This window comes from Brassica rapa, chromosome A05 (assembly GCF_000309985.2).
Source record: "Brassica rapa cultivar Chiifu-401-42 chromosome A05, CAAS_Brap_v3.01, whole genome shotgun sequence".
Taxonomy (NCBI): Eukaryota; Viridiplantae; Streptophyta; class Magnoliopsida; order Brassicales; family Brassicaceae; genus Brassica; species Brassica rapa.
The window spans coordinates 5016621-5030309 of NC_024799.2; the positions used below are offsets into that span (position 1 = coordinate 5016621).

Consider the following 13689-nt stretch of genomic DNA (forward strand, 5'->3'; position numbering starts at 1 on the left):
CTATCTTATGATTACAATATAATAAAAAAAAGTAAAAATATATGTTTGGTATACACCCAAAAAAGCAAACTAATCACATATACATATATAATCTAACCATCCACCAATAAAAGCGAAAAAGGAAAAGAAATTACGAAAACGATATGTAGTCGGCCATATATAACCAAAGACTAAATTTAAATTTTGTTCTTTGTTTTGGTTCAGCAGTACAAAAAACTATATACTAATGTATAAATAACCTTTATTGGTTTCTCCTGGGTTTAAGCAACGAAGTCAGGCAATAACTGAGCCACATATCGCTTCTGGTTCTGAATGTTCATCGCACTGTAAGCAGCGGCTGATGAATGCACTGTTGCAGCCGAGATGTTGGCGGATCCATACTCTTCTGTATCTCCTATTTTCACTCTTCTCCCTATCGGGATCCCATGATGGGTCTGCATGAAACCCTGATGACGCGTGGACGACAAGCTATCACAGTGAGGTAAACCTAACGTGAGTGACACGCCATTGTTGTTTCCTGAGTACCTTTGCGCTAAGAGCTCCTGGTCCGAGACAGCTACATCGAATCTTGACATCTCATCCATTTGGTATTGTCCGAAATTCCCCATGAAAGGGTATCCACCGTCTGATCTTATCCCTTGCCGTTCTTCTAGAATTTTCATTGTGAGCTTATCGTTTGAGTTGAAATCAGCATTAATAGGCTGCATCATTGTCTCTTCGTTTGTTCTTAGCCTTTTAGGACTTCCTTGCATTCCGGTGACGACTTCTAGGTCACCGTTGTGATTGGGATTCAGATGGTAATTGTTGGCACCTCCTCCTCCCATGGGGCTCTTCTCTTGGTTACTCGTAGATTTGGAAGCAGAATCTTCGTTGTTTTGATCCAAATTAGGTGTCTTCTCCATGGATCCCATGTTCTTTCCCTGCTCCTTCATCTCCTCTACGTACATCTCTTCCACCATCGGTTTCCATAGCCGAACTCTCGCGTTTATAAACCAGTTTGACACCTATAAGAAACAAAGTAAACCCACATATTTATAAATATATGTGCTAAATCTTGAATGATTACGCCCGGCCCAATAAATGTGATTAGGAAAAATGCATTTAGTAGTTTAAAAAAGTTTCCTAAAGAGAAAAAAATACTGAATTCTTAAATTATACAAACCCTAAAACATGTTTTGCTTCAATCTTTGTTTTTCTTTCTAAGTATTTTTTCTTTTTTCGTGTTTGATCCGTGTTTTGTTCACAACAATATATTTCTTTAATTAAAACAATTACACAAAAATCGTTTGCACCTACGTACCTGGCTCCGAGTGAGTCCAGTTTGCTTGGCTAGCATGTGCTTGTCCGAATCCTTAGGGTATCTAATGTAAACAAAGACAAGACTTAGGTTGTTCTCAAGTGAACAGTAATGAATGTTTATAGATGATGTCGGGGTTACTTACGGGTGGAGAAAATGTTCAAAGAGCCAAGCACGGAGAACTGAGACGGCTCGTTCGGGCAGACCACGTTGAGGTCTCCAAGCATTATTGGAAGGATGATGTTGAATCATTCCGAGTTGCTGAAGAGCTCTTTGCTGTCTCAAGTGATGGTCTACGAACTTGAGCCTCCCAACACCAGAGACAGAATCTTCCTCCCCAAGGCTCTTGTTGACCGCTTTTATCTGACCAGCGATCGCTTCTTTCAAGGACCGGAACTGTCTTGATATGGTCTTCAGTGCGAGCGACGTGTATGACTTTGCGGAACCAGTTCCTGCCGCTTGCTCGAACGACGAGATCACCATCTGCATCTGTTGGTGATACTGTCTGTATCTCTGCTCCACCTTTCCATTTAACAAGCAATAACGTCATTATGAATTATGATAACTGATATAATTGATAGTCTATATGTTATCTATAAGAAATAGAAAGATAATTTATACTTATAAATCTATGTGACTAATTCATTTAGAAGAGAAGAACCCATAAGATTGTTGATTTGAGAAATCATAAGAGCACAAAAAATAGTATAAATATAATTATATGAAGTGAAAATGACTGAAAGTATCAACGATAGCTGTTTTGAAGTCCACTTCATGTGTGATAAAGAGAGGATTCAGTATAGGTAGCTAGGTTATATACAATACGTATATGGAATGTTTTTGTTGTTATGTACCTCGTGAAGCATACTACTCAGCTTTGCTTTCTTCATATGTATTTCCTGCCTCTCCACCGTTCCTAGCTCCACCGTGTGTTTCTCAGAAGCTTCTCCACCACCACCGGAACCTTCTCCGGCACCGGTGGAAGATTCTCCGACAGCTTTATTATCAGTTTCACTAGTCCCTTTCTTCGATGAAAATAGTTGAGATCTAGTGTTGATGTCATTAGAATCAGCTTTGACTACTTCGTCTAGAAGCTCTTGCGCTGCCTCCAAGTACTTGGAGCTCACGAGAGTGGCTATTCCGGTAGAGCCTGAACCGACCCGAATATCCTGTCCGGGTCCTGACCCAAGCCCTACGTGATGGAGAGTCTGGTGTTGGTTTTGATGTTGTTGCTGCTGCTGTTGAGACGAGAGAGTCAAGAAGAGGCCTTGCTGCGCGCGTGGAGTCTCACACGCGGCTTGCTGGTGAGAGGAATCCACTTGGTGGCTGCTGTAGTGATTGTACTGCACGCGAGGAGGGTATCCTTGAAGTACAGAGATGTTGTCGGCTGATGTAATGGAAGCAGCTTCATGGCCGGAGAGTGGTATTCCGATAAACTGCTGGCTAGCGTTTTGCGGCGGCGCGTGGGAGTCGAGGAAAACAAAGCTGTTGTTGCTAATGTTTGTTTTGTTGCTATTGTTGTTGTTTGAGTCGTCGTCTTGTTGAGTGTATTGAACGTAGGTCGTTGGATTCATGAGGATCAACGTCTGTAAACTACCGTCGGATCCGGCTGAGATCTCCGGTGGGTTCCCGTGGAAGTAAGCAGCCATCTAGTTAGTATTTGTTATTTACGAGTGAAACGTTAACTGTTGATCTTCTTTCACTAAGCTGATTAATCATAGAAGAGACAAACAAAAAGAAGAGAAACAAAAAAACACTATAAGCTCATATAGATCCGTATATATATAAAGTTGAAAGAAATATAGAATTGTTGATCACATCAAGAAGAAGCAGAAGAGAAGAAATCGAAGGATATAGAAATTAAGACATAATCATGATTGAAAATAAAATAATAGATTTAAGAGGGAAACTGAAAGAAAATAAATTATTATTATATAAAAAAGAAAAGAAAGATGAAGAACCTGGATTGATAGAGATCTGAGGATGCACGTGTTTCATGATCATCTCAAGCTGCAAAAGGAAACTTACATAAGAGAATTTTTTCTATCAAAGAGAAAGAGGGAGAGAGACAGACTCTCTCGGACACGAATATATACTTATGTTTGTGGAGATGTGTGTCTGATTGCTATGTGAGTTTGGCCTCTGTGTCAGACTCAAAGATCTCTGCAACTCTTTTCTCTCTCAAAGGGGAAATATAAAATGAGTACATTTTAAAAGCTGACAAATTATTTATATATAACAGAAAAGATGAATATAATATTATAATTGAAGAGATATAGAGAGAATAAAAGAAAAGAAGAGATAAAAGATACCCATCTTTTCCTTCACTCATTAATCTCCCACAGTCTTTAGATTTAGTACGCCACCATGATCCCTCCTCACTTTCTTTCGATTTTTTTTTTTTTTTTTTTTTTGCATTATGGTCGGTATATCTTGTAACCGAAGCAGAATTTTTAAGACATGATCTCGTTATGTAGATTTATATTGTAGTATAGCCAGAACTTGAATTTACATTGATGTTGATATCGATACTTGTAACCACAAAATTAAACTTTTGTTGGTGTTTATGACTTTACGTAAACCACCAACTAATATTATGTTAGGTTTGTGTTTAATAAACTAAATGGACTTCCAACCATGTTGGAATTTATTTTTAGATATCAATTTTTTTGATAAATGCGTGTGAGTTCCTTGCACTTACCGACTATATTGGCTACTAGACAATTTTCACAATTTGAAATTCAAATATTTTTTGATATTTTTGATTAACAATATATAAGTATGAAAATGCACTATGCTTTATTTTAGAATATCTCTAGAAGACTAGAACATTGATTTTCTATCTTCAACAATAATTAAATAAAATAAATAAATTTAAATAATTTATAGAATAAATTGCATAGCATTCTTTAATTATGTACATATATTTTAAAACCTTTAATCTTTTCAAAACGTTATACCCTACTCTGTTCTCTAATGACAGTCAGTATCCAGAATTATTACTATGTCTAGCACGATCAATAAAATCCATTATAATTTATAATTTCTATGCATCAGACAAAAGTGATAAAATGTCTTAAAATATTTGATTTCAAATACTTGTGTTGCAAAATTTAAGATATTTGTGTATATATTATGGACTGCTGAAATTCAATTTGACATCTAATGTTTAAATTCGAAATATTTCAATTTCATATATAGAAGGATTTTCGAATTCGTGTATGTGCGAATGGATAAAACCAGAGGAACTTGTATGATATGACCTTGGCCTTTTATGTATTGACCAGGTGACCAAACACTCTTATTTAGTTATTTATATACTATAGATTTATAGAGGAAAGTAATGTACATCAAGACATAGTGATATATATGCCGTGTCCACTTTAGAATCATTTCATTTTCTTTTTCTCTTTTTTTTGTTATGTTTTAAAAAGGAATCATTTCATTTTCATTTTAACATTAATGTTTTTAGTAAAAAATAAATCCAAGACGCATCTCAATCCAAATCTTTCTTTATAGATTCAGACTGTATACCGAAGGTGGAAAATAAAATTTGAACAGGTTGTGATTTTATTAAGAATAAGACCAAATTAATTTTGTAAGGTTTTCGCTACCAAGTTGATACCTTAATTTTCTTTAGCAAATTAACAAAGATACTAATTTTTACCAAAGAATTTTTAATCAGATAAACAGATAACTAATTTGTTTCATTGATGATAATATAAAACGCGTCAACACTCTGATATTCTAGTGAATGAATTTATTATTTGTAAGTCCTAGCATTTGATTTTGTTGCGTAGTACTATGTAACAACAATATGCTTCTAAGTACCAGAAAATCATCGAGAAAAATAATACTCCTTTTACTTATAATTCAGTTTTTCGATTACTCTCTTCGTTCTCAAACTATTTTATTTATCTTAGAGTCACCCGCCGTACATTAAGTAATGTTATAAATCAGTAATATATTAATAATTTAAATGTTCACAAATTGAAATACGAAAAAGTGAAGTGTGTCAGAAGATCTAAACAGCACCAAAACGAGGAAACGTCTCCTTCTGCTGAAAACCTAAATTATTGAGAAAGAGAGGAAGAAAGAGGATGATAACGAATTAAAGAAAATCGATGATAACGATAATGATACTGAAGCATGATAAAGAAAGAATGGGTCCATTATCATGACTTTATATCAAACCATTTATTTACGATATTCACATAACTACCATCGTAAAAACTAAGACTAAACAAAATAAATTTTGATATGATTTAGTTATATGTTTTGATTCAAACAAAAAAAATATGAATATCCACAACTTCACGAAACAAAACAAATAATAATATATAATATCTGTAAAAACGAATCAAACTACAAATACTAATATACTCAACGTTTAAGTTCATAAAAAACCCCACTTCATTATTAATGTGCATTATTGTTGGTATATCAATTATTTACTACATTTTTTAAGTTATAACTTTTACAAAATTTTACGTGAAATCAGAAAAATTGCACTGTAAGTTAAGCTCATCAGTTACTGATACTCTGTTCTCATAATTTATATGCTCTACCTTGTTTTTATTCTTTTTCTTTTCAAAGTAGACTAATTAACCTATTGTAAATATACAAACTCTTCCCATTTTAATGGAGTTCACATATTTAGCAAAAAAGTGAAAGCTCATCATATCCTCTGTGAACGAAAATGCTTATTTCCCAAACTAACATTGTACAACCTTGGATAGTTTTAGACTTTCACGCATCATATGCATTTGAGTCTACAAACGCACTATCATATTTCCTATACAACTTAGCAAGTTCACAATAAAGTTAGCAAATATATATAATAAGTTAAATATTTTTGGTTTCAAACTCCATTTTTTAAATTAGTAAAATTATATATATTTTTTCTTTAATTAAAATATATCATACATGAAAGATGTCTGGCATGCGTTTTAGATAAATCGCCAATGCGTATTCTCCACTTTGAGATTTCAAGAACTCTGCGTGTACCAATCTATTTTTAATGTGTTTGACGTTGATTCAGTATATTTGTTTGATTATGCGTTGGTTATGTGAATTTGGTATGTGTTTTACCTACGGCTCTGAAATGCCCACTTCACAAACTTGTCTTTAGCACTTTGTTGCTATAGGAAAATCAGCAAAGTTGTCTATAGCACGAAGTTGTCTATAACACTGGAGTGACCACTTCAGAAATGATGCATCTTGCACATTGATGCTTTAGGAAAGATGTTATGTTTGAGCCTCAGTGTTTTCGAAGCCCATTAGAGCTAGGGTTTTGGGGACACAAGATACTACTATATATATCTTGTGCCTCCTCTAAACCTAAAAAAAGCTTAGTCAAGCCAAGAAAGAGGAGAAGACAAGAGAAACTCCACAAGATCTAGAGAGAGGCAAGCAAAAAGTTCAAAGGCCGCCAAGAGGGATCTGCAGCTGAGCAAAAAGCAAGAAGGAGACAAGAGAGAAAAAGTCAGAGAGTGAGAAGCTACCAAAGACAAGAGAAGAAACAAAGTTCAAGTCTTTGTGTTCTTAAGAGTTATTTCGGTATTGTACTCTCCTTCTGTAATCTCCTTTGTCATTCTCAAGGAAGTGAGAAGTGACTGAAACTTGTAAGCTTTGCTTGTTAGTGGAAGTTGTGGGAGAGAGATCCCAGCCCAAAGATACTGCAAGGGAACTGGGTGAAAAATTTTGTGTCTTTAAATTTTTGTTTTCATCACAAAGATCCAAGCTTTAACACTCAAAGGATAAGACATTTAAGTGTATGGATAAACCTAACAAGTAGTATCAGAACTAGCAAGTGATAGTTAAAATTTCTCTAACATTATGAGAAAGTAACTAGTCATTGGTTTAATCTTTGATCTTCTCGAATAAATTACTCAGTTTATGTACTTGATACTATATTTTATGGGATTTTCTTTGGGGGGAGGGGGGTATCTCTCAAGGGACTGCAAAGCTGAAGTCACATCTAGATATATACATGGACAAAGCTAGAGCACTAGTTATGGGTGCACGTGCCCCACAAAATATTTATATTGAAGATTTAGTAATGAAAATGCAGCAATATTTGTTAGAATAAATGGTAAAAACCTTATGGTGCACCCCCATAACCTCAGTTCGAATTCCTTCTTTGTTTCTAAAAATATTTTTAGCCGATTATGCACCAGTGCACCCAGTGAATGAATCTTCTAGCTTTACCCCTGAATGTATACGTACGATGTTAATAATGTTAAAAGTAACTTTTCAAATATAATAAAAGCGATCAAAATATATAATTAGACAATTTTAATTATGCATGTTAAGATTTGAATAGAAGATCCTACAAAACGATTTTATTTGATACTTTTGATTCTTAATATACCCAATAAAGTTGATTTGACTTTGATTTTTAATTAGAGGAGTCCGTTTAACCTAATTATCACTTTAAGCCTTTGGTTTGATGGTAGTTGAAAAATAGATAAAGTGTTATATCAAAATCAAGTAAATGACCTTTTAGTGATCCCTTAATAAACCATAATTGCGACCTTAGTTTTCTATTTATTTCCTAATTCAATATTTTAATATTAAGATCTAAAACATTAATAATATATTTTAGCAGCTTAAATTTATGTGAAATGTGGTCTCACAAGACAATTGAAATAGCCAAAGTTAACGGGTTCATCAAATTGGACCATTGAATGTAATCTTTCTTGGGATTTTTTTTTAAAATAGCATACTTTAGTTTTTTTTGTTGAACTGAAAGTTTTTGTTCTAAACTTCAAAACCAACGATCATTATATAGAATTTAAGTCTTGACAAAAAAAAGTATAAATTTTTTGTAGGAATCTCTAAGAGAGAGTCAAAATCGATATCAAATATGCATAGCATTTTGCTTTGTATCCATTTTTCTAATTTGAACTTTAGGTTTCTCACTTTCACAATTCCAACTTAAAAAACCTATTCATTTATCAAAGTAACTCGTGAAAAACAAGAGTAAATGGGAGCTGTGGAGTTGACGGGTGTACAGTGTTGACATGGACCCCACGGCTGCTGGCTTTTTCTCCTCGAGGTGGGCTCCATATCCCAATTAAAAAAGCTTTATGAGGGAACGCATAGTACCACAGATAGTAGGGCCACACGTGTCCTACATTAGGTCAAGGAAGCAGCCAATCATACTCTTGTTACAAATTTCTACGGCTCTCTCTCCCTCCTTACCTTTATACATTTATTTTCTCCATTTACTCCATTTTATCTATAAAATTCTCCACCATGATATCGTTTTCTTCATCAGCATAAATGTTTTAATGTAAATACTCTTTTCATTCATTTATCTAATATTTTAGAAGTTAGTTTTATATTTTTTGATTGGAATAGATTGGAAACGAAAATCCTTACTAATCTTTGAAGTTTAAGGAAACTTATTTTACATGATTTACATGGTTGAAAGAAAACTACATCGAGTTTTGTGGATTGTGGAGTTCTTTCTTATAAATCCAGTGTCTACTCATTTCAATTCTGTGCTGGCTTACACTGCTACACACTTTTAGTATATATATGTTAAAAAAGATTATTCTATTTGTGTTGACTATAAAACTTGATTATAACTTTAATCTGTAAGATGATTTTTCTGAAGTTAAAGTACTTCACACACTGTCAGTTTATAGTTTTTTCAGTTAGTATAAATTTAAAATTTATTCAATATAATGTGAAAATCTATATTTAAAATATACATATGTTTTAGCTTTGCTTGCTTATAATATTTTTAAATTGTGTAATTTTAGAAAAAAAACATCTTATGTTTCGAAACCGACAAAACATAGTACATTATCTTTAGAAATTTCTTAATTTGATTAATTAATCACGATTATTGGTTAAATAACACTGATTAATTAGGCGATCGGGTTTGGTCTTTTAAAGTTTTAATGCCAGCGATATGCATGTATCTCCGACTTTTGTTTTTGTCGGTTTGGTTTATAAGGACAACGTGTCAATTCTTGGTACCACTCGACGTTGTCCCGCATTTTATAAACCAGTGGCCCAAGATCACCTGGACCCAACATCGTATGTAACTACGCATCTACGCTTTTTATATAAACCGTTGTCTGGTTTTGATCGGAAGGTGGAGATTTGTCCCGACACGCGCGTATAGTATTGATGTTTATGAAGTTTTTTTTTTGTTTGAAAACGGGCATAATGTTTATGAAGTTGCGTGTTAGGAGAGGGAAGTGGCGTTCGACGTAAGGCCTACGCAGCTTCAAAGAGAACAACAACAAAAATATGAGTGATCACTGTGACATCACAAGAGGCAATGATAAAAATACCAATACGTTGGCTTCTCTTCTCTCGCTCGTGTATAATAAATTAATAATATTTGTATCTGCATTAGTTAATTATGATGGGGATAATTTTTATAAAGACTAAAGACTTTTCACCAAAGTGTGCCTAACATCATATTACGTGTATATACCAAAAACATGCAAAACTGGAACTAGCCCATAACCCGACCAAAGAGTCAGTGGACTATTAAATCATTACAAGAAGAGTCCAAATTTTGTGATAAGGTAACCAATGGGAGCACGACACGTCAGGTAACATGAATCATGATGAGATAATGTTGTGAAAACCCCAATCATATTACATAGATGGAGGAGCTTTGAGGATGTACGAGCAAGTGGCTATCTCTCTATATTTATTCTATTTAGCATTGAACGTAAATATACGTCCTGGTAGGTCTATCCGCGAACCAAAAATTATAATATATAAATACCTAATATGATTAGTAACGTTTTTTTTTTGGAACTATATGATTAGTACGTAACATGTACTCAGCAAGAGAGTTGATGTCAAAAAAAAAAAACTCAGCAAAAGTCGATTATCAGCTCGGAGTATCTTCCCTTTTTTATTTGTGCTCGGGCTTTCATGCTGTAAGAGTAGTCCAATAGATTGTAAACATGCATGCTTACAAAACGTAAAAGAGTAGTAATTCCTGTGCGAACTATAACATTTAAAAGCAATACAACATTACCAGTTTACCACCTATATGTATATGTCTATGAACTTATATGCTGATATTATCACAAGAAAAAGGAAAAAAAAAAGGTTGTCACAAAAAGCCAAGAGTCATGAAGAATATATGGCAATGAAGCTTTGGTTTAAAAGAAAAGGAGACATTATCACATTTTGCATAATTGTGCGGTCGAAGGGGTAGGCAAAGCCTGACTTTGATAATTGACTTCCATTTTAACGCAATCCAATCGTTTTTACGAGGCCTACCCGTACTGGAAATCTTGCACAAGGTTGTTCATTATTTGAAAGTGACTGAATAGTGATGCTTTGTAACAGTGCTAGGAGAAAATACAAAGTTGGGCGCTAGGATATCCAACCTATTGTGAAATCCCATATGGAAAAAGTAATAGCGATGCTATTTGAAAGTCAATTGTAAATGTTTTTTTTCTAAGTTTGAGGAGATTCGGTAGAAACCGAATGATTAGAAAATTGGGAAAATTGTTTTTTAGAGCAAAAAAATGGTAACTATGTCCTTTTATACTAATCTATACTACTTTATGTCCCATTAGACTAATTTTTTTCAAAATGGCAGTAATGCCCTTAAAATTGTAATTTTTTATTACTTTTTCGTTTTTTTATTTTTTTTTTGTTCCTTTTTCGTTTTTTTTTATTTTTTTTTTAAATCGATTTTTTTTTTCAAAATATAAAAGTGAATATTCCCAAATATTTTGTTTCCATATTTTTAGGAACTGATTTCTTATCCGTAGAATACAACTAATATGTAGAAATCGGTTTCTACAGTTTTTTTGAATTATAGTAATGTTTAGATTTTGATTTCTACATGTTTTAGATTTATAGTAAATCTGTAGAAGTCAGATTCTACGTGTTTTAGATTTATATTAATGTGTAGATTTTGATTTCTAAAGATTTTAGAACGATAGGTTAAACGCGGAATGTGTATTCTAAATATTTTTAGAATACTCCTATTTACGTAGATCACATATTCTAAATATTGTAGATTCAATGAAAAAAGTAGATTTCGTTTTCTACTTCGTAGAATGTCATTTCTACTTTATTTAGAACATAATATGAAATTTATAATTTTAACTTTTTTATAACTGAAAAAAATATTGCTAAGTTCATATAGGTATTTTATCAAAAGTTACTATTTTTCCAATTTTTTTTTGTTTGTAAAACTATTTATTAAATTTATTTTCAAAATTATTGAAGGGTGTTATAGGAAAATATGACACAAAATATAGATTAGTCTAAAGGGACATAGTTACCATTTTTTTGCTCTAAAAAAACAGTTTTCCCTAGAAAATTTATCAATTTTACGTTGTCCGCAAAATCAGTGAAATGCATGTTTAGTTGTTGAAAAATTAGGTTAGTGAATAATAACAGTCAACTATATACAGTAGAAACTCTATAAATTAATATTTGATAAATTAAAAAATACTATAAATTATTTTAAAAATCGGGTTCCGAATTAGGCCGTTCAAAATATGACAGCAATCAATAAAATAATAATATAATAATATTTTATAAAATTCTATGTATTTATATGGTCCATTAAAATCATAAATTAATATTTTTGTATATATACATTTTATATAAGTACATCAAATAATTGTATTATTTCCTTTATTTCACAGTAGAATTGTTTCTATATTTTTAACACTTCAATATATTTTGCTAATATTAGTAAAATTATATCTAGATCACATTTAAATTTTATAAAATACATGTTATATACAACAAATAATACAATAAAAATAACATGAAAGTCAAATTTTAAAAGTTTAATTAATGTATAAACAGTAAAATCAATTATTTTATAAAAATATATTAAAAAAACCAGAAAAGGAAACTTATTGTAAATTATAACTCAATGAATTAATAAAATATTGTAGTTCCAACATTATTAATTTATAAAAAATTTACTTACTGTATTGTTTTTTTTTTGTTTGAAGCTAAGTATTGGTTATAATGTTTTTAATAAGAATGGAGGAGCAAAATGAATAGATTATCGAATTAATAACTACTGCCCCTTTCTTTATAATCGGCATTCTATTTTTGGTATATTATGTGCTTTTCCCTTATGGACAGAACTTAGGTTTACCTCCTAGGGTGAACCTTTAAATTCACCCCACTATTTAGGACCAATTAAATTTCCACATAGATTATTAATTAAAAAATATTAAATTAAACAAAAAATAGCTACACAAAATAAAAATGCTAATTTTAACGATGCTAACGCTTCTAACGAAACCCTAAGCTCTAAATTTTAAATTCTAAACCCTATACCCTAAATTTTAAACCCAAATCCAAACCCCTAAACCCAAACTCTATACCCTATACCCTAAACCCTAAACCCTAATCCTAGACCCTAAACCCAAATTATATACCTTAAACCCAAAAAATAGACTATAACCCTAAACCTTATACCCTAAACCTTATACCTAAACCCAAGTCTTAGATGGGGTTTGGGTTTAGGGTTTACCGTTTGGGTTTTAGGTCTAGGATTTGGGTTTAGGGTATAGGTTTTGGGTTTAGGATTTACGGTTTGGGTTTAGGATTGATCGTTTGGATTTATGGTTAAAGTTTTGGGTTTAGGGTATATAATTTGGGTTTAAAGTTTGTAGTTTGGGTTTAGGGTCTAGAACTTGGGTTTAGGGTATAGAGTTTAGGTTTATAGTCTAGTTTTTGGGTTTAGGGTATATAATTTGGGTTTAGGGTCTATGATTAGAGTTTATGGTATAGAGTTTGGGTTAGGAGTTTGAATTTGGGTTTAGAATTTAGGGTATAGGCTTTAGAATTTAAGATTTAGAGTTTATGGTTTAGGTGAAAGCGTTAGCATCGTTAAAATTAACGTTTTTGTTTTGTGTAGCTATTTTTTATTTAATTTAATGTTTTTTAATTAATAATTTATGTAGAAATTTGATTTGTCCTAAAGGATGGGGTAAATTTAAAGGTTCACTATAGGAGGTGAACCTAGTTCTGTCCTTCGCTTATTAATCAATGATTCATGAACATAGTATCACGGTCAAACATCAAAGGATAACTTCGATCCTTTCACAAACTGTAAAAGCCAAAAAAAAATCCACCATCACTTGTTTTTGTTAGATTTCAAAAACAAATATCTCGTAGGAAAAAGGGTTGCATAGCGTTACACATTCTCACGATTTCATCAAGTCTCTAACAAAGAACCTTTAATTTCTACTCAAACCCATGACCACCAAAAATTCTTAGGAAAACTGAAGTCTATCATAAGGAGCATATATACTTATACGAAAACATTGGGAAAACTTTATGAATGTTTGTACATATATCTTATCTGTTCTACTAAACATCCAAGTATAATGATATTAATATAGTACAGAAGAACCTATAGC

The 13689-nt window shown here is 32.3% G+C and overlaps 1 protein-coding gene across 8 annotated transcripts; it reads right to left on the reverse strand.

The window, feature by feature from the left end:
- Window position 1: 1 nt before the first annotated feature.
- LOC103867328 (BEL1-like homeodomain protein 1) lies at window positions 2-3850 on the reverse strand. Of its 8 annotated transcripts, none has more exons than XM_033291542.1 (7): window positions 3610-3850; window positions 3398-3468; window positions 3259-3307; window positions 2152-2946; window positions 1443-1819; window positions 1301-1361; window positions 2-1004 (listed from the first exon to the last, which is right to left on the reverse strand). In XM_033291542.1, exons 4-7 carry the CDS (start codon window positions 2944-2946, stop codon window positions 261-263), a joined length of 1977 nt encoding a protein of 658 aa, XP_033147433.1. In that variant the 5' UTR covers window positions 3259-3307; window positions 3398-3468; window positions 3610-3850; the 3' UTR covers window positions 2-260. The 8 variants fall into 8 exon arrangements, with proteins under 8 accessions (XP_033147433.1, XP_033147434.1, XP_033147429.1 ...); XM_033291543.1 differs by having other exon boundaries at window positions 3394-3468; XM_033291538.1 differs by having other exon boundaries at window positions 2152-3004; window positions 3610-3849.
- Between the last annotated feature and the right edge of the window lie 9839 nt (window positions 3851-13689).

Excerpts from the sequence above, each read along its gene's own strand:
- LOC103867328 (XM_033291542.1), bottom strand. The coding sequence starts at position 2,946 with ATGGCTGCTTACTTCCACGGGAACCCACCGGAGATCTCAGCCGGATCC. Across the intron at positions 1,820-2,151 it reads TGAGTAGTATGCTTCACGAG|GTGGAGCAGAGATACAGACA; the intron begins GTACATAACAAC and ends TTAAATGGAAAG. Across the intron at positions 1,005-1,300 it reads CTGGACTCACTCGGAGCCAG|GTGTCAAACTGGTTTATAAA; the intron begins GTACGTAGGTGC and ends TGTTTCTTATAG.